The 22,341-nt window shown below is 42.8% G+C and overlaps 1 protein-coding gene across 1 annotated transcript; it reads left to right on the top strand.

The window, feature by feature from the left end:
• Positions 1-14: 14 nt before the first annotated feature.
• PDCD11 (programmed cell death 11) lies at positions 15-22,249 on the top strand. Its single transcript, XM_085064913.1, has 35 exons — positions 15-127; positions 679-810; positions 987-1,154; positions 1,779-1,940; positions 2,546-2,669; positions 3,003-3,184; positions 3,715-3,822; positions 4,277-4,483; positions 4,817-4,941; positions 5,555-5,615; positions 6,036-6,182; positions 6,306-6,557; positions 6,885-7,028; positions 7,701-7,901; positions 8,460-8,630; positions 9,020-9,236; positions 9,873-10,013; positions 10,954-11,069; positions 11,238-11,758; positions 12,259-12,321; positions 12,774-12,882; positions 13,334-13,423; positions 13,741-13,843; positions 14,374-14,551; positions 15,203-15,259; positions 16,056-16,178; positions 16,474-16,596; positions 16,784-16,979; positions 17,396-17,518; positions 17,842-17,982; positions 18,988-19,232; positions 19,858-20,026; positions 20,299-20,452; positions 21,000-21,165; positions 21,823-22,249. Exons 1-35 carry the CDS (start codon positions 26-28, stop codon positions 21,992-21,994), a joined length of 5,493 nt encoding a protein of 1,830 aa, XP_084921039.1. The 5' UTR covers positions 15-25; the 3' UTR covers positions 21,995-22,249.
• Positions 22,250-22,341: the final 92 nt, after the last annotated feature.

Genomic DNA, 22,341 nt, shown 5'->3' with positions numbered 1-22,341 from the left:
TCATTCGTCCCAGAGCAGTGCAAGCATGGCATCCATGGAAGAAAACTTTCCTCGAGGAGGGATCCAGAAGAAACCTGCAGAGGGAAAAACACCCAAGCCAAAGTTAGAACGGGACAATTTGTTTGATGTACGTTGTTTGCATGTTCTTGATTAACTTCTCAGAGCTCTTCCACTGTCAGAATTTGACTGCAGCCCTTCTAACCTGTTACTTCTATAGTAAACTACGTAAGGGACTCAGAGAAGTACATGACTGCTGACATCCACCTTTCTAATGATTTCTGAAAGATCCCTGATGTCCGTTGCATGTTGACTGTGATGACTAGGAAAGTTCAGTCAAAATTATTGATCAGGCTGTAGCTTTTAAATTTTCCACAAGCATCTTATCCCAAGGTGCAGCATGGCAACCCTGGTGTTACTGGGTACAGGCTAAGTTTGGTCTTTCTGTTAGTGGATTGTGGTGCAGATCTCTCACACTGCTCTTTTCCATTCCCAAGATTCAGCTTTATAAATGATCAGCTTCAGCCCAAAGGAGATACTTTGGAAGACTTGCATGTAGACATACAGCAGTTTGCAAGATGGTTCTCTTTTTTTCCTCCAGATCAGTGTTTTATTTGTGGCAGCAGAGTTCTGCCTTACTGCAAAATTTGTCTCTTTATCTGTGCTTGTAATTCACTTTAGGTTCAACATGAAGAAAAACCCCAGAAAAGAAAAAGGAGCCAGAATGATCAAGGAAAGCAGAAAAAGTTCAAGGCAGACAAAACAGCTGCTGTGAAAGACAATGTTATGGACATTGGACCACTCACAATTGAGGTTGGTGCATAAATGTTTGATTTTGTGTGCCTTTCTTTTCCAATAAAAATGGCATGTTCTTCCTCCCTAAACCTCTAAAATATATCAGTCATCCAGTACAAAACTTGCTGCTTGCCACCCTGTTATCACTGACTTGCCAAGATATCCGCAGTATGCTATTTTTCCTGCTTTCCCAGGCTCTCAGTGAGGGGATGCTGCTCCTTGGCTGTATAAAAGAGGTCAGTGACTATGAGCTCACCATCAGTTTGCCCAATGGCCTCTCTGGATTTGTGCCGGTCACGCAGATCAGCGATGCCTACAGCAAACTGCTCACCAAGCAGGTGGCCCAAGGAGAGCTCCTGGAGGTGAGACCTGGGACTGGGGCTGTGATTTGTGCTTGGAGCTGGAGAGTGTTGTTAATACTTCAGAACCAACCCTGAGGTTTTGGTCAGGAGCCTAACAAAGACTGATCCTGGTTTGGAACTGGATTTTTCAAGCAAACTTTGCAATTTCCTGATAATGGCTGACTACTAGAAAAAAGGAGGATGAAATAATCCATTACAACATCATATTGGTTTGGATTATAGGACAGCAGTCCCTAAGTTTTCTCAAGGTGCTGTGAAATGTGGAATTAGCACTACCCCTTTGCTGGTGGTGTTTTTCCCTGCTGAAGGGGGAGGTGAGATTAGGGTCACTGTTGGGTCTGTGGATGTTTCCTCAGCTGCAGTCTCCTGACTCCAGCCCACGCTGGTTGTTTTTAAGGAAAGCCTCTCAGTCTTGCTGACAAGACATAGTGTCATCCCTGCTTCTCTATTGAGATCCTGGTGTTTGTGGCATTTCCTGCTTGTTACTGTAGTGTTGGCAGAGAAACAGGACTTTCCTATGGGATTTTGTTTTCAAAAGCTGTTTCAGTAACAAATTCTAGCCTTGTTATGTAATTCATTAATGTAAAATTTGAATGTCTCTCTGTTGATCATGTTGCTGGGCAGGAGGTGCATTCGCTCCCAGACATGTATTCTCCAGGGACACTGGTCAGGTGCATCGTGACCAGCATTGAGAAAAGTGACGATGGACGTCGCAGTGTCAAGTTATCGATTGACCCCAAGAAGGTCAATAAGGGCCTGAACTCTACAGCACTAGCAGCAGGCATGGTACGTTGTCTGGGTCTGTCACAGCCTCCCTGGGCTTTTGCATGCTGCATGGAGGAACATTTCTGTGTGTCTTTACATGGGATCAGAGCAGAATGTGGAGCTGCTCCCACCACGGGAGAGATCTGTGAGGAGAGAATGGGTTTAGTTCTTGTCTCCAGGTTGTCATTCATGAAATTAATTCACCTTATTCTGTTTCAGTATGGACAAGTTATTTAATGGTTTCTTTCTGAGTAGGTTTCTTTGTTAATTTTTACAGAGGGTAATATATAACATGCCTTGCAGAGGTGCTTGGTTGTTTATGTTTTGTGGTTTTAGCTGTATGATTGTATGCACCTGCTATTTTTGACCATCAGAATTATTTTCCTACTGGTTTGTGTGCTCCATATTAGCACAGTTGGATAAGGGTAGAGTTAAGACCTTAGTGTTAGGGTGAGCTGTGTAATAAGAAAAAATGTAGTGTTCTTGCTACTGCTCTGAAAAGCTCAGTTCTCTGTCCATACAAAACAAGAGAGTACTTGGGTGGGGAATCTCTTTTCAGATGTTCATTCTTTGAAGACCCAGCTGTTTCATTACATTACTGAGTTGCAGTGCTTTCCTCCCAACAGGTGCTTTCTGGCTCTGTGTCTAGTCTGGAAGACCACGGCTACCTCATAGATATTGGTGTGACTGGGACTCATGCTTTCCTGCCTCGTCAGAAAGCCAAGAATTACATCAAAGCAGTTAAGAAAGGTAAGAAGTAGTGCAGGAGGATCTGCTGGGTTAAAATGGAGGAGGAGAATGACAGGGATTCAAGTGTATCATATTTGTGGTGTTAGTGCACCTTGGTGGGATTGGGTCACGGTGGAGTCTTTGCAGGTTGCTGCTACCAGCAGTTTTGTGGCTGGTCTGCAACAAGCCTTTGTGTTTCAGCCTGTGATCTGACAGACTGTGTTACTGCTCCAAGCCCTACTGGCAGTAAACCTCACTTGGATTGAGAGAGAACTCGGTAAAAGTGTTGAAAAGAGTGGGAGGGAATCCTGAGTGTTCCTGGTAGAGGTTTTATGCTGTGACTTGTCTTTGTAGGGCCTGACTTGAAAATAGGCCAGAACCTGAACTGCTTTGTTGTGGAAGTGAAGAGCGAGGGCAGAGTGGTCTGTTTGTCCATCGATCGGTCAGAGGTGGCTGCGTCCATTGCCACAGAGAGACAGAACTGGTCACTCTCTAATTTATTGCCAGGGCTGGTGGTGAAAGCTCGAGTGCAGAAGGTAAGCTCTGGTTTGGGTTTCTTTTGTTGAGTTGGTTTCTTCTGAGCCTTGTTGAAGGCAGGACACAGGTGAAGCAGAGATGGGAGTTTATGCCGTGGAAAATTTCTACTTGGTCTCAATTACATAGCACTAGCAAACATAATCTGCTAGACATTCCCTCCACCACATTCATCTGAGGCCTGATCCCTGTTCTGGTTATGATTCCCTGAGTATAAAGGCTTCAGTCTGAAGCTGGTGATGAAGTTTGAATCAGAACAGGATGAATTTTGTGCTTTCTGGCCTTTTCTTAGGTAAAGTATTCAACAGGATAGCATAGTCTTCTGAGTTTACACAGCATTATCAAAAAACTAAAGGATTGTTTTTTCAACAGAATGTGCAAAGCAGAATTGTTAGCAGTTTTTCTGTCTCTTGTGATGTGCTTGTTGATTAACACTGATGGTGCCAAATTTTTAAAATGTGTGAATTGCTCTCTGTGCTGCATGCAAACTTAGTGAAAAAATTTTTTGGCATCTTTTCCTTCCCGTTCCTAGGTGGACCCACTTGGGATGAAACTTAAATTTCTGTCTTACTTCACTGGCATTGTGGATTTCATGCACATGGACCCAGAGAAATCCATGAGCTATTCTCCAGATCAAGTGGTAAGGAGGGTGGAGGATGCCTGGAGTTGTTATGTTGCTTACAACATGTCTTATCTCCTCCAGAATTTCTGTGGAATTATCTCTGAAATCTTACTGCTGATAGCTCTCTTTCATATCCATTACTTGAATTACTATTGTGGCTGCTTTAAAGCTATAAGGAGCAAAGCCATTACTGGAAGACTTATCTGGGAAGCCTGAGAGATTTGCAAGGGATAGAAACATGACTTGTGTGGTTATGTTCCCCTCCCTGCATTGATACCAGTCTAGTCTGTAAACAACAGACAAAAGCAAAAATCTCTCCTTGATGAAGCTGCTAGAACTGGAGTGACGTCTTAGTAGCAATACTGGAAAAATGCTTGTATGTGGACAGGGAGTTCAGGTACCAAGCAGAATGTCTACAAGCATCAGTGAGGTGCCTTTCTCATCTTGTTTAATGAGCCCTCTGTGTTCCCAGGTGAAGGCCTGTGTGCTGTCTGTACACCCCACGTCGAGGGCAGTGCGGCTCACGCTGCGCTCGCCCTTCCTGCACCCTGGGGGAGCCCCACGCCAGCTCCCTGAGCAGCGCATGGGGGCTGTGCTGGAGGAGGCCACAGTGAAAGCCTTCTACAAGCAGTTTGGAGCTGTCTTTGAGCTTGATGATGGCACTCTTGCCTTTGCACGTGTAAGTACCAGGCTGGTGGGGCAAGTCCTCCATATCTGTCTTAGCCTGCTGGGATAGGGAGCTAGGAGGGTTTTTTGGTGGGTTTTTTTTTAACCTTTATCTTCTTTGTGAGACAATACAGTAAAATTAAGACAGTGTGCGAGCTGTTTGCCAAATAATGTATCCCCTTGTTTGAATTGAAATGTGGGAGGGTTGTTGTGGAAGAGGTGGTGAAACCTCCTGCACAAAGAGAATGTTGGAGGAACAGATTTGTCAGATGCTACCACTTCAACCTAAGGCCCGTATCAGTGCTTCCACTTGCCAAACACTAACTTATAATTCCATTTTTTCTAGTTGAAACATCTTTCAAAAACCAGAAAGTCCTTTAAACCTGGAGCATTTAAGGAAGGTTGCAAACATAAATGTCGGATCATTGACTACAGCCTGATGGATGAGATGTGTGTTGTATCTCTGAAGCAGTGAGTATGATACACTGTTCCATAGAATCAGTTGAAGAATTAGAAGGGTGTGTTTAAGAGTGGAAAATACTGCACTGCTTTGCTGGACTGAAACTTGCCATTTGGGTTTCTTAACTTGTGTCTATGTTGTGGCACATCAGGTTGTCTGGGCATCTTGCATATATTCCCCATACTCTATGCAATGGGGACACCATCAATATTGTTAGTGAGCTGAGCCACAGAGGCTAAATTAGTTCTGCCACAATTGTGTCAGAAGACCATGGCTCAGCAGGAAATCGAGCCTTGATCTTCCAGCTCATTTGTGTTGAAAACTCCCTCTTAGTACTTCCAAATTTGTGGCTTTCAGCAAAGCAGATGGTGGGTTCTCCTCTCATGAGGCCGTAACTGTGACTGTCAGCTGAAATGGAGCCTTGCGAGCCTCCCTGAACTTTATGTGCCAAGAGCTGTTTTGGGAGATAGGTCAGTTGGAGTAAAACACAGCTCTGGAGCTGTAGAACATTGGGGAATGTGTGGAATAAGGGATATTTGGGACAAGTCAGAGGGGACTGTCTTGTTTTATCATGGATTTCCTTCAAGTTGGCTGATTTAGCTTCTTTTTGTGTCTCTTCCTCAGTCAGATTATTGAAGCACCATTTCTGCAATACCAGGATTTCCACACGGGTGATGTGGTGCAGGTGAGCTCCTGAAGGACTCAGGCATGTTATACTTAAAGCAATGATCTAGACAATGTGCATTCTTTCTGCCTAATATGTGTGTTCAACTTCTGATCCAGACTAGTGAGATGAAAATGAGAGGAACTTTGTCTTGCAGGGCTTGATTAATGGGATGCAATACTCTTCCCATTTTGCTTGTGTTTTTATTCGTTATGTGGCCAAGGCACACATAATGAAAAGAGGCTGTACAACAACCTTATGAAGTATATAAAAGTTAAAGGGTCAGATTGGTTGGGTGGAGTTTAGATTGGTCTAAGATTTTTTTTCTTTTGAGTGATTAGATTTGGTGATAATGGGTGTTGTAGTCTCTTGGCTGTTAATGTGCACAGTCTGTTCTTCATGAAAGAATTTACCCATTCTTTCCCCTCTTTTGGGTTCTAGGGCAAAGTGCTTTCTCTAAAACCCATTGGGATGCAGGTGAAAGTGGCTGATGGGATTAGAGGACTTGTGCCATCCCTCCATCTCTCTGATGTGATCCTGAAGCAGCCTGAGAAGAAGTACAACATAGGAGATGAAGTCAAGTGTCGGGTGAGAGCTGCCAGACAGGATCTTCAGCTGCTTTGCACTCTTCTGTTCTGAGTATTTAGCAGCTGGATTGATCAGGCAAGGTCAGACATGCTTTTTGAGCCTTTTTGTACTCCATTCTTGTAGGTACTAGAGTGCAACCCTGGAGGAAAGAAGCTGATCCTTACTCTGAAGAAAAGTCTTGTCCAATCAAAGCTTCCAGTCCTTTCAAATTATGAAGATGCAAAACCAGGCCTGATCACACATGGCTTTGTAGTGTGTGCAAGGGAGTTTGGCTGCATCGTGAAGTTCTACAATGATGTCAAAGGTCTGGTACCCAAGAATGAGCTGAGCTCAGAACCTGTATCTTGTCCAGAGAAAGTCTTCTATGAAGGCCAGGTAATGTACCTCTGCTGTGCCATGTGTTTGCAAAAGAAAAATCTGCAGTTGAGTTGGCTTCAAAATGGGCTTTCTCCTGAGGAACCAGCTACACCAAGAGATGTTTACGTCCTTTCACTTTATCACTTAGTTGTTCTCCATTTAAACAGGGTAGGCTGTAAAATGGGCAGCTCTTTGTGTATGTCACTGGCTTGCTATCCTCAAGTGTGAGAGAAAATTGTACTGTGTACAAATTTCCCTGTCTTGTTTTGTAGGTGGTAACAAACTGAGGAAGAGGGTCAGCTGAATTTAACTTCTGTTTTATACTTTTTTTTTTTTCTCCTGCAGGTTCTTAAAGTAATGGTCTTAAAATGTGAGCCCCAGCAGGAAAGACTCTTGTTGTCCTTCAGATTGTCAAGCAAGCCTGGCCCTGAGGACAAGTGGAAATGTACTCCACAGGAGAAACTGGAAGTGAAATATCAAATAGGAGAGGTATTGAATTCAATGACTAATTCCTTTGTTGCCATTTCCTACTCATTTTTCATGTGATTTGGTATCACTTTGAACAGCATTGCTTCAAGAAAGCTGGTGGTGATCAGGAACTAACATTAAACGTGCATCTCTTACTTTGTGGTTGGTCTCCTGGATCAAAAACGATCTGTTTTCAGAGGTCAGGATAAAGGTGCTGTTTAGTGCTCCTACTCCTAAGTGGAGTCCTCTTTTTAACTTTCTGGATGCTGCTGATTTTCTTGCTCCAAAAGCAGCTGCTTATGCTCTCTGGAAAAAGAAAACTTTAAAGTAATATTTTGAAATGTTTCCCTGTTTTTGCAATAAATAGTTTGCAACTCTCTGCAGATGTTGCTACTTCAGGAACAGGATAGTTCTAATCTTGATTAAATTACTCCCTTCGCCTTCAAATGAAAATCACAACCATGAGAATGTTTCTAGCTCTTCATTTCTTTAGGAGAGGAGAATTAGTTTTTATTTTGGCTTCAATGTTGGCATGCTTTTTAGACTCAGCCCTGTTGATCTGAGAGTTATTCATGTATAGCTGGGGGGCAACGTCAGATTCACTGCAGCACATCATTTGGTACCCTGTGCATCAAAAGAGATTACTTCAAAAACACGTGGAGTTTTGTATCACTATACTTTTTCTCTTTTCAGATAGTTGATGTGAAAATCTTGAAGAAGAAAGATAATGGGTTAGAAGTTTCTATCTTAAAAGATGAAGACAATGTGATAGCCTGGATCCCCATGCTGCACCTCTCTGACTTCGTTGCTACCTCCAAGCTCCTGTGGCACTGTCTGCAAGAAGGAGATGTCCTGCCCAGAGTTATGTATCTAAGTGACAAGGGAGAGCACATTGTATCCTTTGCCACCTCAACCAGGCAAACAAAGTGTGGGGAAGGAGGTATCTCTCAGGAATCCAGAGTATCTGCAACAAGCAGAAGATACAGTAGTTAGTGTGTTGAAGTGGAAGTGCTTGTCAAGCTAGTGATACTTCAAAGAGTCACTATAGCTTGTGTTGGAAGTGAGGCTCAGCTGCTGCTAGAATGCCTTCAAAACCAGGCCTTGGTTGTGAGCTGACTTGTTTTCCCAACCAGCTTCTGGGCTGTTAATCATAGCACAACCTTAGGAAAAATTTTGCTGTTTTTTATACCAGAAGTCTGAACTGAAATGTTAGGAAGTTGATATTTCTTGAACTGTGAAGCATTCATCTTTGATGCTGAGCAGTTTGAGACATCAGTTGCTAAATTTTTGTGTAGGAAGATCAAGACAGAAATTTGAATTACAGTACTTAGAATTCATGTCCTCTAACTTGCAGCAAGTGCTTTAGCCCAATGGTTAGCAGCATTGAGAGATTTGCTTGGCATTGTGCTCCTTTCATTCATCTTTTCCCATTCTTCTTAACTGGTTGTTCAGATCTTGAGCAGAAAGTCTGCAGTGATTTCTGCTGTACAGGAGGAGCAAGTTGTGAGAAGCTTCTCTGAAATCCAGCCTGGCATGCTGTTGACTGGTTATGTGAGGAATGTGATGCCCTTTGGAGTGTTTGTGGAGTTCCCTTTTGGTGTGACAGGACTGGCACCCAAAGTGGTAAGCAAATGCCTCCAGTAAGCAGCATGTGTGTGATCAGGCTGCTTGAAACATGGTTTTAGCGAAGGTACAATAACAAGGAGGGAACAATTGGGCTGCAGGCCCTGCATTTGCACAGCTTCCTGCTGCAGGGTAAAAGGGTTTAGGTTTGCCTTTTAAATTGCTTCCAAAATGAAATGAAGGACTTTATTCAAGTGAACTTAAGCTTCAACAAGTGTTTCGTATGACCTCGGTAATTAATTTTAATTGGCGGGTTTTTCTCAGTCTTTGTTAATTTATTTTATGCATTTTCATGAAGTCTTAACTCAAACCCTTATGCACAGCTCTGTGGGTGGTTGGTCGGTACCAGCTGTGCTCAGTAATCTTTGCCCTCTGTTTCCTTTGCACAGAGCATGAGTGACAAGTTTGTGACAGACACCAAGGACCACTTTGTGGTGGGACAGACTGTGATTGCAAAGGTTATGAGCATTGATGAGGAGAAGCAGCGTGTGCTCCTCAATCTGAAGGTGTCTGAGTGCAGCTCAGGAGATTCTGCTGCAGAGAGCTTTGCCATCCTGAATCAATATTTCAAGGAGCTGAAAGAAATCAGGAACTTGTTGAGAAAAGGTAAAAGATTGTACATGTTCTGCTAAAGGGTGTCAGGTGAAAAAAAAATGGGGCTTTAGAGGAACAAGAAGAGAAAGTCTGCTAAGTCTCTTGCACTGATTTTGGGTCAAGTGCTTGTGATAACTGAAACACAGTATTCACATGACAATGAGTTTGTTCAGATAGATTTGCCTACATGTATTACAGGTCCTCCAGCAGGGATTTTCTCACATGCTTTTCTAGTGTTTTTTTCAAATTGTGACTTTGACATTTGAGGATTCTTCCTATATTTGGTAATTTTTAGTGTTTTGTTTCCTGTAATTGTGAAGTGACGGGTCTGTTTTGGGTTTTTAATGTTAATCTATTTTGCTTTCACTTTTTTTCATATGAAATGCTGCATGCCAGTGTTCCTATAAGATTGGAAAATATTCTGTCCAAAATTATTAGGTCCTTAATGTCACAAAAGTGTTTCTACCTTGATTAACTCTTAGAATTTACTTTGTATTTCTACAGATTCAGGAGCCTAGGCTTAGTTTTCCCTTATGAAGGCAGTTGAATGTTTCATGTACCACTGAGTAAATGCAAAGGCTTGTCTTTGTTTTGCAAAGAAACAAGAGAAGTAAAACTGACTTCTTGCTTTTTCTTCCTTTTATTTAGGAGAGCCCAGCATTTGTGAGTTGGTGCCTGGGAAGAGGGTGCATCTGATTGTGCAGGATGTGAGGGAGGATGGCTCAGCACTGTTCAGTGGCACCTCTGTCACAGGCCTGACTGTAACTGCTGCCCACTACCATTTGGGAGGTGAGGGTCTTTCCTTTGCTTGTGTTGGTTTTCAGTCTTGTACTTTGAAACCTCTCCCATGATGGATTCTTCTGATGAGGAACTTACAGGGAGAAGTCTGATGAGAGTAGGGATGGCCTTGAAGAGTAGTTTAGTTTCCCAATGTCTTGCTGACCCATTTGTGTGATTCAGAAAATTAAAACATTCCTTTGCCTCTGTTAATTCTGCAGTTTTGGGCGTCTAGTTTGTACTCAGAGATCCTTAGTTGAACTATACTATATATAGAAGAGTATTAATACGAGCTCCAGCTTTCTTGCTTTTTTCCTTCTTCCTTTAGAAAAAGCATACTCCAAGGAATATCTATCTGAAAGCTGTTAGTTTTTCTTGAAAAATTAATGACTTTAGAACAGGACAGCAATTCCAGTGTTTTCCAATTAAAAAAATAAAGAAAGGTGTCATATTGTGCAGAACCAAACATGCACTTGCTGAAGTAGTGAATAAACCAGTGAAAGCAAGACCTCTAACTTCAGCAGGAGTAATAACCCCAGCACTTCTGTGTCAGAAGAGTTTCTTTTTTTCCTTGGCAACAGATAGACTGATGATAGTTTTATGCAAGTGTTAGGAAAATCTTTTTAAAAATCTATATTATATTGACTTTGGTTTTAGTCAGCCTTGTCTGCATTATATAAGAATTGTATCTTCATAAAATCAACTTAGTTTTTCCATGAAAGCATCAGACTTTTCCAAATAAAAAGCTCCCTTTTTTTTTTCCTTACTGCCATTAATGTTGGAAGAATGTCTTCTTAAAGAGACTTATTATATGTTTGGTACTGACTTGGCTCAGATACAACATTAATTAAGCAGTCTTAGGTCTTCAGGAATTGAACCTTTTGTGTTTGTCATGTGCCACTATTGCAGTTGCTTCACTGTCATCAGGACATATTCTCATTCTCATTTGTAGACAAAAATATTGCTCCTGGTGAGAAAAGAAAGGCATTGGTTCTTCATGTGGATGCCCTGACATCTGAGGTTTATGTTTCTCTTCGGGAAGAGCTGTTAAAGCAAAGACCCAAGCGAGTGAGTATGCATTCAGTTTTTGAGTTTGTGTGTTTCTGCTTGTCTGGCAAAACTGTAGGTGATTAATAAATTTCAAGGGGGCCTGTTTCTTCTTTTAGTAGTGTGGGAGGTAGAGAGGAGGGAATCAAAATCTCAGCATGAGAAGTCACTCTGTTCGTTTCTGTCCAGCGGCTCCGAGAGAACTCGCAGCACTCTGCCACGGTGCAGCACATCACAGAGCACTTTGCCATCACGTCTCTGCTGGAAACAGGCCAGCTGGCAGCTGTCCCCATCGCCTGTCACTTCAACGACACCTTCCGCTTCGACTCAGAAAAACTGAGGGTGGGACAAACAGTCTCTGTGACCTTAAAAGCAGTGAAGGAGAATGACCATGGAGTCTTGTTAGCAGTCCAAGGCACAGCCAAGAAGAGTGCTTTTGTAAGGGTGCGGAACGAATCAGAAACAGTATTAGAAGAGATGCTTCCTGCTGTGAAACATTCGCTTTCCCCGGGGGATGTTGTTACTGGTACTGTGAAATCCATCAAACCAACCCATGTCACTGTTGCTATTGATGACAAACTGACAGGTTCAATCCATGCATCCCGAATTCTGGATGAAGTGCCCATAGGCTCTTTTCCAACTTCAACTCTGAAAGCTGGACAGAAAGTGACTGCTCGAGTCATTGGAGGCAGAGATGTGAATACTCACAGGTGGGAAAACATGTACATGGTATTCCTTCTGGGGGAATGCAAAAGGTGAAACAGCTTGTGTGTCAGTTTAGGCCATCTAGGCTGTTCCCTCTGTCAACAGATGCTGTTACAGCTGCCCTTGCTGAAGCAGTTGAGGCCTGAGCAAATCTGCTGTTATATTCTCTCCCAAATCCACCTTTCAGTGAATTCGCTTTCTACCTGTGTCACTGTATTTATCTGGAGTATAGACTGTAAGAAAAAAAAAGATGTCTAAACTCTTAAGATCCAGTGGAAGCCTTAAATACAAGCAGGATTTGGCCTCAGGGACTAAGTTTGCTGGTGTATTTTGGTTACGTAAATTGCCACTGAAATAGTAATAAGAAGAACTGGAACAAGAAGGCTCTGGTAGTTTTAGAGGGCTTGCACCTGGAGGGTTTTTTTGCAAATGCAGAGGGATTAAATGTGGATGACTGGGGCCTGGAGATAGCATGAGAAACTTTGATCCTTTTCCTCTTCTTTAGGTGCCTGCCCATCACTCATCCACACTTCACACAATCTATTCCAGAGCTCAGCATTCGACCAAGGTTAGTGTTGGCCTCTCTGCTGTCTGCACATGCTTTACAGACCTTATATCCTTGGATATTCTGTCCTCTGTATGTCCCATTTGTCAAGGAGCTGGCCATGAGCAAGGACCTCCACATGTATGCAGTGAGGCAAGGCCTCTTACTCTCTCACACTAGGGTCCTGTAGCTGTGTTAAACATAACAGTGCTCTCCTAGCACATGATTTCCTTTGAATATCCTTTTGGCTTCAGGTTCTGCCAATCTGGACTCTGTCATGTCTATTCATATCAGAAAGATTCCCTCTTATGATCTGGGAAGAATTAATTCTTTGCAGAAAAATGCAGCTGGGGAGGGGTGAAAGACAGTGTCACAGTAGTACTAGCTCACCATATTCTCCATGGTTTCCAACTTTAATCTTCATCATTAGGACCAAAGCTGTTTTACTGATATCCTCTTTCGTCTTTTGCAAACAGTGAAAAAGAAGGGGAATTCACAGCCATGCTGAATCTTAAAGAAGACAGTTCCCTCAAGAAACTTGGACTCTATGATGTTGGACAGACAGTCACCTGTTTTGTAAGGAAGGTGAGGTCAGAATCTTCTTAAGAAGAAGGGAGGCAGCAGGGGCCTTGCTGAGACCTAAGCATGGACACTGCTGTGCTCTCCATTAACTGTGAGAGTGGCCCGTGGCAAGTGCAATGTCCTTTGGGGAAAGCAGGGCAAGGAAATAGAAATTTTCTGTACTTAATGCAATCAAGCTGACTTGTCTTCTTTAGCATGCCTATTTGTTGCCAGCAGGCCAAATGGTCTTTGAGTATGCTACCAGCACAAAGTACACACACTGCTGGTCTCCTGTGTGCACTCTGTGAACCACAGCAGTGTTACACTTGTAAGAATAGAATCCAAATCACCATTTTTGCTTGGTGCAAAAGCCAAGGCTGGACTAGTTCTTCTTAGCCTTAAAAATTTCTGCCAGGAAAAAAAATTATCCCCCAAGGTGTCATGCTGTCTTCTCTGGTTTTTGGTGTCTTTTTAGTATAACATGCTCAAAAATTGGCTGGAGGTAGACATCGCCCCTGACATTCGAGGAAGAGTTCCTCACCTGCTGCTGTCTCTGAACACCAAGGTAAGAGGCTGTTACTGGTGAGCTACACATACTTTTTTTTATTTCCCATGCATATGGCCACTAGTAATGACTGCAGACACTTCTGACACCCATGTGAATTTATAATCTAGTGTTCTGCCCCGTGCTGACAAGCAAGTACTGTGCCTGTAGCTAGTCTGGCTCAGGGTAGCAGAGCCATTGAAGCAGTGCTGAGCTATCAGGTCTACTGCATATCAAAGATGACTGCAGAAAGTGTGAAGGTTCATAGGGGAAACACCAGTCACAGTTGTGCAAAACTCCTTTTCTGGAAGTAAATGGAAATGTGTCTTTTATTTCAGGTCCTAAAACATCCAGAAAAGAGCTTCAAAAATGGCCAGGCATTATCAGCTACAGTGACTGGAACAGATGCCACTGAAACAAACCTCTGCTTGTCACTCACAGGTATTGTGGAGCCTTAACAGCAAGATCCCACCACATGTGATGCTTTACTCAGAGCTGGGCCTGCATTGACCCCTCAGGTGAAGATGTTACACTCCAGAGCCAAGCTGTAACTCTCTGTAGAACAGAATTAGCCCCTGGGACCCTGACTTAGATGTAGCAGCATCTAAGACAAGCGAGGTCAGACCTCTAGAATAAAGAATCACTTTCCCAGTGATTTCCTAGCCTTATTTCCTAGGCCCTTCTCTGAGCTCTTGTGAACATAGTCCCTTTTAATCTCAGACGTGAGATGGTACATTTATCAACATTTTTCAGTTATTCTGGATCTTGGAGTTGTGCAACTAAGGGACCTTGTCTGGGCCACCAAGGCAAATATTGCTGTGTCCTGAGAGATTGCATAGACTGCACCATACCAAAAGTTTGTGGGTTTGATATGTGACTAGGCAACAAAAATCAGCTACACTAACCTACTACCTCTGTTGCTTCATATATTCAAGTATTATGAAGCCCTGTCCCTCCTTCACCTTTTCCAGGAATTCAGTCTCTGGAGCAGGACACCATCACAGTAGGCATGGTAAAAAAGGTGACTCCACACATTGGCTTGACCATTGCGCTGCCAGGTGGGAAGACTGGCAAAGTCAGCATCTTTCACCTGAGTGATACTTACACAGAGAATCCTCTGGGGAGCTTCAAAGTTGGCAAGATTGTCAGGTCAGTAATTGTCTTCTTTGTTCTCTTGAGCTGCAAGGCTTAGAAATATCTTCCTTCAGTGACAGGCTTTTCAGTGCAATGAGATAATGCCAGACTGTAAGGTCAGTCTGTGGCTAAGAAGTGATGCTGACTTCCATTATATATGTTTGGTTGAAAGTCTTGTATTTTCCATTTATGAAGAAGCCCCTTTTCAGCTGCCTTCATGGACTGTCTTTGAGAGTAGCTACTCTGTTAGCTAAGGTGCTGATGGACTAAGGGAAACCAGGTATCATATCTCTGCAGTGGTTTCTGTAGGCTGTTTGGAAATGAGCTGTTTTTAGATTTGTAATGCACAAGCAATTGCATTTCTCTGCTTCGTATACTTGTTGGGAACGCTGGAGAGTGCAACAGGCCAAGTGATTCAGCTGGAACAATCTTTAGCTCTTTTGTACCGGTAGTAGAGATGGGGTAAATCAAGTAGACATGTTTCAAAAGTCCTTTATCTACTTTTATGAGCTATTGTGTCATGCTGGTTTGTGTTAGACAGCAAGTGCTTCAAGGAACAGAGTGCTTATTTTCTTTTTCTGCTAGTGAAGATACCTATTTTCTACCTGGGACATTTTTTAGCATGTAAAAAAGCTTTGTGTTTTCTTCTCATCCTCTGCCATGCAGGTGTTACATCCTCTCCAATGAGAATGGCAAAATCCAGTTATCTCTCCGGCAATCCCGGTATGTGTCATCCCTCTAGTCTGTTGATCTCCTTCTAGTGAAGAAAAGGATTATGAAATACAGTTCTTGGTTTGGGCAGATCAGTGTCAAGTATTAGAAGACCAAGGAATGCTTTTTTTTTTTAATAAGGGATGATAACTACTCTTTCTTCAGAAAGATTTTCCTATGTATCAGCAAACATGGAAGTGTCTGACCCTTAACTTAAAGCTGCTCAAATGGGTTCAGATTTAACTTATGTTTGTCACACTTTCTAGGCCTGCCTTATCTTTTTTTGTTTGCTCATTTGGGAAGAAAGGAAAAGTTCTACCATTGAATTCCCTACACAAACATGTTACATTTCAATGTTCAGCTGCATTTTAACAGTTTTGATTAAATAACAGACTTAGCCCTAAACGTCTCTTAAAACTGAGCCTCTTGCTTTGTCTTCCTTATGGAACAAAAGTGCATAAACCATGTGGAATTAAGTATCTTTAAAATAACTGGGAAAACACCAGGCAAATGCTTTGCAAAATTTCAGACACCGTTTTACTCTCCTTATTTTCTTAGTGTCAGAGAAAGCCAGGCTGATGTGTTTGGCTTTGTTTGCAGCAGCATGTGTATTTCCTAATGCTGTCCCGAGCTTGGCAGAGATGCAGGTAGTCCATTAGTACATTTGAACAAACTGAAGGATCTCTGATCCAGTATGTTTTCCAGAGTGTACTAGCTGTTGTTAATACTGATCAATTTTCTGGTATCCAGAGCAGAATGTGGATTATTCAGACAAGTGCTTCAACTTCTAACCTCTCTTTTCTTTTAGGCTGAATCCAAAGATAAACAACAAAGTGGAGGATATTGAAATAACAAGTATTAAGGAAGTTAAAAAAGGCCAGTTACTCAGAGGCTATGTCAAATCAGTCACTGCATCAGGTGTATTCTTTGGGTGAGTAGCCTGAGAAAATTATTCTGGCAAGTGATGTGTCTTGGAGAACTTATTTTGAATGTACAATTGTGGAATCTTGTTTGGGGATGGTCCCTGGCACAATGTGAGGTTGCAAAATAATTTCCTCCTGGGAATCAAGATGTCATGGATACAGTCTTGAGCCTATGAAATTAAAGTAAGGAAAGTTAATGTGAGACTTTATAGAACTGGTGGTGCCACAAATGGAGTCACTGCACTTTATTTTTCTTTTCCCCCACTGTAGAATACTTATTTTTGGTTTTCTTTCTCTTCTCAGCTTGTCCACTTCCCTCCTGGGCCGAATCCTGTTTCAGAATGTTTCCCCTTACTTTGTACAGAAACACTCCTTATATGAAAAGTACCTGCCTGAGGGAAAACTGCTCACTGCCAAAGTGCTTAGGTAGGTCCAATGTTCTTTAAAAGGGACTATGAATTAGTAGAAAGGAGAGGATGGAAGAGAAGAGGATGGAAAGAGGGAGAATAAAAGACAGGAAGGTTTGAAAGAAGTTCAGATCCTTGCAGTCATTGAAAATACTCTGATTTTTTTCTTATTCTTCTCTCCTGCTACTCCTGGTGATACACCACAGTGTAAATAGAAAAGAAAAACATATCGAACTCTCTCTCCTGCCTGAGGACACTGGCATGCCAAGTGTCTTGCCTGAATCCCTTGGTCTGCCAAAGTATGGAGCAGAGGAAGAAAAAAGAGAGGCAGATGATGAGGAAAAAAGAGAAGAGCCTAAGCTGAAGACAAAAAGGAGAAGAGGAAACTCTGAAAGTGGTCAGGTATGGGTGTGAGTGCACAGGACATGCTAATGGACTTCACTGGTTCAAATACTGAAAGGATTGGGAAGATCCCAGTCTCATCCCAGAAGGATGAGGCTGAGAAATTATGCTGACTAGGAAAAAAAAAAGATTAAATTGCATTGGAGGTTACAAAGATCAAAAGCTATTCTTTTGGGGTGGGAGCTAACTGAGATAGCAGCCCAGTTGTGTTGCCTGTCCCTTTGGTGTTTGCACCCTGTGTAGGTGCATATGGGTTTATTCTCTGCTGTCTCTGTTACGTGAGAGAATAGTGGGGGATGCTGTGCCAGGGCATTGCCCTCTCTCTGCTGCCAGGCTCTTTACTTTATGATCAGAATTGCCTTTAAGATCATCACAGTTGTTGCCACCCACTGTCCACTCATTTCTCCTTGTTGCAGGAGGCAGAGCCAAAGAAAAGGAAGGTCTGCCCAGCAGATGAAAATGACAGTGGAATTGAGGTGTATTACCGTGAAGAGGATGATGATGACCAGGAGGAAGAGGCAGCTAAAAAGAAATCTAAGGTGAGAAGTTTGGAGGAGAACCTGAGCCTGAAATGTTTTTCTAGCTCTATTTATATGTGTCAGTTTGACTTGAAAGACAGTAAGTGTTACTGCTGCAGATAGGAGTGACACAGGTGTTTGTGTAATCTGAAAATGGCTTGAGATGGATTGAATTTAAATTACAGCAAAGCTGGTCACAGTTAATATTTTTGCTGATGGGCTGTTTGCAAGTACAAAAAGTCAATAGTACTGGCCAGGGAGATGCCACAAGCAAAGACCAGTTGTCTGATCTCAGTTTAAAACCTTAAAATTGAAACCCAGGGCATTTTCTGTCTTTCTCCAAGATAAAGAAGCCTGGTGAAGCTCCTAGACTGCAAGTTTCCATGGGCTTCACCTGGGATGAAGACAATGCAATGGATATACCTGTGCTGAATCAGAAGGAAGAGAGCTCTGAGAGCGAGGAGGAGGAGGATATGCAGTCCAAGGTACTGTGTAATTGTGTTGTCTGCACTGGAGACTCCACACAGTGGCTGTAATGTGATGTTTTGGTATTTGCATGTCTGTCTGCCCTGTAGCAAAGTCTTTTAACCCAAGGGAACATCTTTGACAGCTGACACGGAACTTGTTCAGCTATTCTGAACACTGACTTTAGTACCAGATATCACTGCAGCAGAGGAGAAAAGGCCCAATTTTAGTATGGCTGCATGAAAAATGCGGTTTCTCATGTTGACATGTTAAAAAAATAAGTAGAGTCAAACAAATGTTTTCATGAACGTATAATTTTTTGTATTTAATGTCAGCTCTGTTTTTTACTTTCCTGAGTGTTGTAAATTTACAGAAAAACCTGGAGATGAAAAAACCTTTCAAATTACAGTCCTCTTATTCAGAAAAACACCAAAAAAACCAATCTTCTTTTATGCTGTAACCTTTGGAAGGGTTTTCCAGTGAGAGCAATTTAGCAAAATCAGAAACAAGCTCATGAACTTCTTTCATGTTTGCTCTTCAGGATTTCCTCTGTCCCTCAAAACTCACCTCTGCAGTGGCCATGCATGGCTGATGCTTTAATGCCCAAAGTAACAAGGCAGAGAACTATGGCACTGTCAGTTCCAAATTTAAACCTGAGTCCGCCCTAGTGATCCAGCAACATGCCCCAATTGTACATGGGGAGAAATTGTGTTGGATTTTTACAGAGTGAAGGAGAAGAGCTGGGGTGCCAGAGTAGCAAAGTATTTGTTCCCTCAATGTATTTAATTTTTAAAAAAAGGGATTTCATGTATTGCTGCTCTTCTTTGAGGTGTGAACTGTGTAAGAAGGGGTGGGGTGTGTGTATAATTTTCATCCTCTCCTAAACTACTGGCCTCATCTCTTCCTGTGGAAACTGCTTAGCCTTGGACATACAGAGGTCTGGCTGTGCTTTAGCTGGACCTGCCTATTTCCCCATGAAGTGCTTGCCCTTTCTGAGTCCTCCTGTTTTGCTCTTTCAACTAAAGAAACAAACAAAGAAGGAGAAGGAGCTGGAGAAGCAGAAGAAGGAGAAGGAGCTTTGCAAAGTAGAGGCAGCTCTAATGGACCCGAGTCGGCAGCCCCAGTCAGCAGATGACTTTGACCGCCTGGTGCTGGGCAGTCCCAACAGCTCCATCCTCTGGCTGCAGTACATGGCTTTCCACCTCCAGGCTACAGAGATTGAGAAGGCCAGAGCTGTGGCAGAGAGAGCACTTAAAACAATCAGTTTCAGGTAATAATGAGGCTCTGCTTTTCTTTGCCTCAAAGAATAAATCATGATGGGGTAGTCGCGTTGGAAGTACAGTGGTAGTGCCAGTGTGTGTATGTGTGTGTGGAGTGACAGAGTGTCTTTCAGTGAGCTCAGAAGGATTAAATAGTATCAACTGTCAGTTGGCACTTTGAAGGTCTGGCCTGAGTCATCAGTGTTCTCCCACAGCAGACCTGCTGCAGCTCATGACTGCAGGAACTTCTGAAGGTGTCACTGAGTGAACAGATATATTGCTGGGCAATCAGAATGCTGTCAGTGATGTTGTCCTTAAATCAAAACATGAAACAAACGGTGAAACTCTTGTTGCTTTTGCCATAGGGCTGTACCTTAAATCATCTCTGCTACGTGATTAAGTATATTGTGCTTTCTTGACTCATCCTTCTGGTTTTTAATTACAAACAGCAGTGATAAAAAACTATGTGGATCAACTGCTGTGCTCTACTCTAAAAGTGGTGTTTCAGGGAGCAGTATGTCCTCTTTCTTGTCCTGGAGGCCTGCTACAAGTCAGTGAGTCTGTGTAGGGTAGTTTGCAAAAAAACTGGTGAAGACTGGCAAAAGGCTAAATATTCTTGTTCACATCTGCTTTAAGGGAAGAACAGGAGAAGCTGAATGTCTGGGTAGCCCTGCTGAACTTGGAGAACATGTATGGTACTGAGGAGACACTGATGAAGGTCTTTGAGAGAGCAGTTCAATACAATGAACCTCTGAAAGTCTTCCAACATCTGTGTGACATCTATGCCAGTTCGGAGAAGTACAAGGTAAGATAGTGCAAGCAGGGCCCTGGCATGTATCCCACTGAGTCCTGCCAGTAACCTGCAAATGCTGGCTGTTTAAGCTGCCAGCTGTCAGATGTTGGTCCTGTCCTGTTCTTAACTGGAATTAATGGTTATGATTGACAGTGGGTGAGGATGCATTGATGCCTGCTTTTGTGTCATAAGTGTTCGGAGATACCCAGCCTAAGAATAAGAGTCTTAAAGCCACAAAGTTTTGTTATTAATCTGATTGATCTAACCTAACTCTGCCCTTCCAGCAAGCTGAAGAATTGTACCATACAATGCTGAAGCGTTTTCGTCAGGAGAAATCCGTGTGGCTGAAATATGCCTCTTTCCTCCTGAAGCAAGGCCAGGCTGAGGCTACACACAGGCTTCTGGAGCGTGCTCTCAAGGCTCTGCCCACCAAAGAACGTAAGCTCTCTCTGCCCCAGCCTTAATGTGGACCTTAATGTTGACAGGGGATGGGACTGCTCTCTGATATCTCTGCCTGTGACAGCATTTGTAATAAGTGAAAAGTGCAGCCAGCTGACTCTCAGGGAAGTGGGACTTTCAAGCTGGATGTCACTGCTAAATCCACCTGTAATAGAATTTGCTGTGACGCACAAAAGCAGAGCACTCAAAGCAAAGGCAGCTTTGAGTTTTACAGCCCTCTAGAAAAGTTCACTTGGTCTAAGCCCAGGTTTGTGGGGCTGCCCATGGGTGCTGCATGATATGTTATGAACATAAAAATAAACCTCTCTCTCCTGCAGAGAGCTGAAATCGGAAGTGAACTGTGACCCTTCTCTCTCCCACTTTGATCCCACCTTGGTCCAGAATCTCTTCATAACAGAACCTTTTGTCTCTGTGTAGAGATGGTCCTGTCTCCGTGCCTGCTGCTGTTCTGTGTAATGCTCACTCATATTTGTTTGCATGGAAGAGAGTTGCTGTGATACCCTAACATGTAATTATTTTTTTCCAGATGTGGATGTCATTTCAAGGTTTGCACAGCTGGAGTTCCATTCTGGGGACACAGAGCATGCCAAGGCCCTCTTTGAGAGCACTCTCAGCAGCTATCCCAAGCGGACAGACATTTGGTCCATCTACATGGACATCATGATCAAGCATGGCAGCCAGAAGGAAGTACGGTGAGTTGTGGTGCAGCAGGCTGAGAAGGGGCAGAGGACACCGGAGGTAACCTGCAGTGTGAGGTTGTATAGGGCTTCCCTGAGCAGAGCAAAAGGGAATTTTTTCCACAAAATGGGTGTGTGGAAATGCTTATCCTTGCCGGGACCAAGGAGACTCCAAAGCGTTTCATAGGACAGAGGGGAACTGATTTGTAGGTAGTGCCCACATGACAGAAAGTAGAGCGTTTGTACTGAGGTTCATCTGTCCCTCTGCAGGGATTGCCTTGTATCTGAAGGGTGAGATCAATCTTTAATAATCAGTCTTTTATATCTTGTAACATGAAAACAGAGAAACCTCTTTTTTCCATTTTCTTTACTGAGAGTTGACAAAAGGAAGTAATTTTCCACACCCACTTAATGAATGCAGGGTCCAATACAGTGTCTGGATCTTTGTTTAAGCTGACCAGCAGCCTTAGAGTTTTGCAAGCAAATGGAAGGCTTCTACTTTGAGATTTTGGCCAGTTGTCAGGAATCTCTTTCTTCAAGCAGCAGCACTTTGCAGCAGTTTCCACTGAATGTTTCCCCTGACTTTCTGCTCTTTGTTAAAAGAGAAGGTACGGGGCTTGTATTGAGTGCTGTCACCAATGCAGTGATCTGAATCACTTTGGTTTCTTGCAGGGACATCTTTGAGAGGGTCATACACCTGAGCTTGGCACCAAAGAAGATGAAATTCTTCTTCAAACGCTACCTGGATTACGAGAGGAAATTCGGTACAGCAGAAAGTGTCCTGGCTGTTAAAAGAGCAGCACTTGAGTATGTGGAGACCAAGAGTTCCCTTGCTGACACCTAAGTGTGGTGCAAGTAAAAGCAGAGAGACTTGGCTTTCCATGTGGTGTGGGAGCTGAGAGCTGTGGAATTCTGCTGTGACTGTCCATGGACAGTGAGTTTCTGGAGAATATTGGTCTATGACCAAACCGGCCTGGATAGAACACACAATCAAATGGAAAGATTTGATAAATGTTTGCAGCTTTGTCCACATGTTATAAATAACCCTGGTCTGTTGATGACATGTTTTAAATATAGACTGTTTTATAATCAAAAGAAACATCAGCCATACCTGTTTTACTTTCCATGTAAATGGTGTACTTACGACACACTGCTTTTAAATACAACAATGTCTTATAAGCTGATTTCTCT

This window comes from Lichenostomus cassidix, chromosome 6 (assembly GCF_008360975.1).
Source record: "Lichenostomus cassidix isolate B80296 chromosome 6, HeHo_3.0, whole genome shotgun sequence".
Taxonomy (NCBI): domain Eukaryota; kingdom Metazoa; phylum Chordata; class Aves; order Passeriformes; family Meliphagidae; genus Lichenostomus; species Lichenostomus cassidix.
The sequence above is the reverse complement of the archived record's forward strand: the minus strand, read 5'-3'. Positions and strand labels throughout refer to the sequence as shown.

Bases quoted from the DNA above. Each gene is read 5' to 3' on its own strand.
- PDCD11 (XM_085064913.1), top strand. From the start codon at position 26: ATGGCATCCATGGAAGAAAACTTTCCTCGAGGAGGGATCCAGAAGAAA. The intron at 16,980-17,395 runs GTATGGGTGTGA...TCCTTGTTGCAG, and splicing joins GAAACTCTGAAAGTGGTCAG to GAGGCAGAGCCAAAGAAAAG. The intron at 20,027-20,298 runs GTAAGATAGTGC...CTGCCCTTCCAG, and splicing joins CCAGTTCGGAGAAGTACAAG to CAAGCTGAAGAATTGTACCA.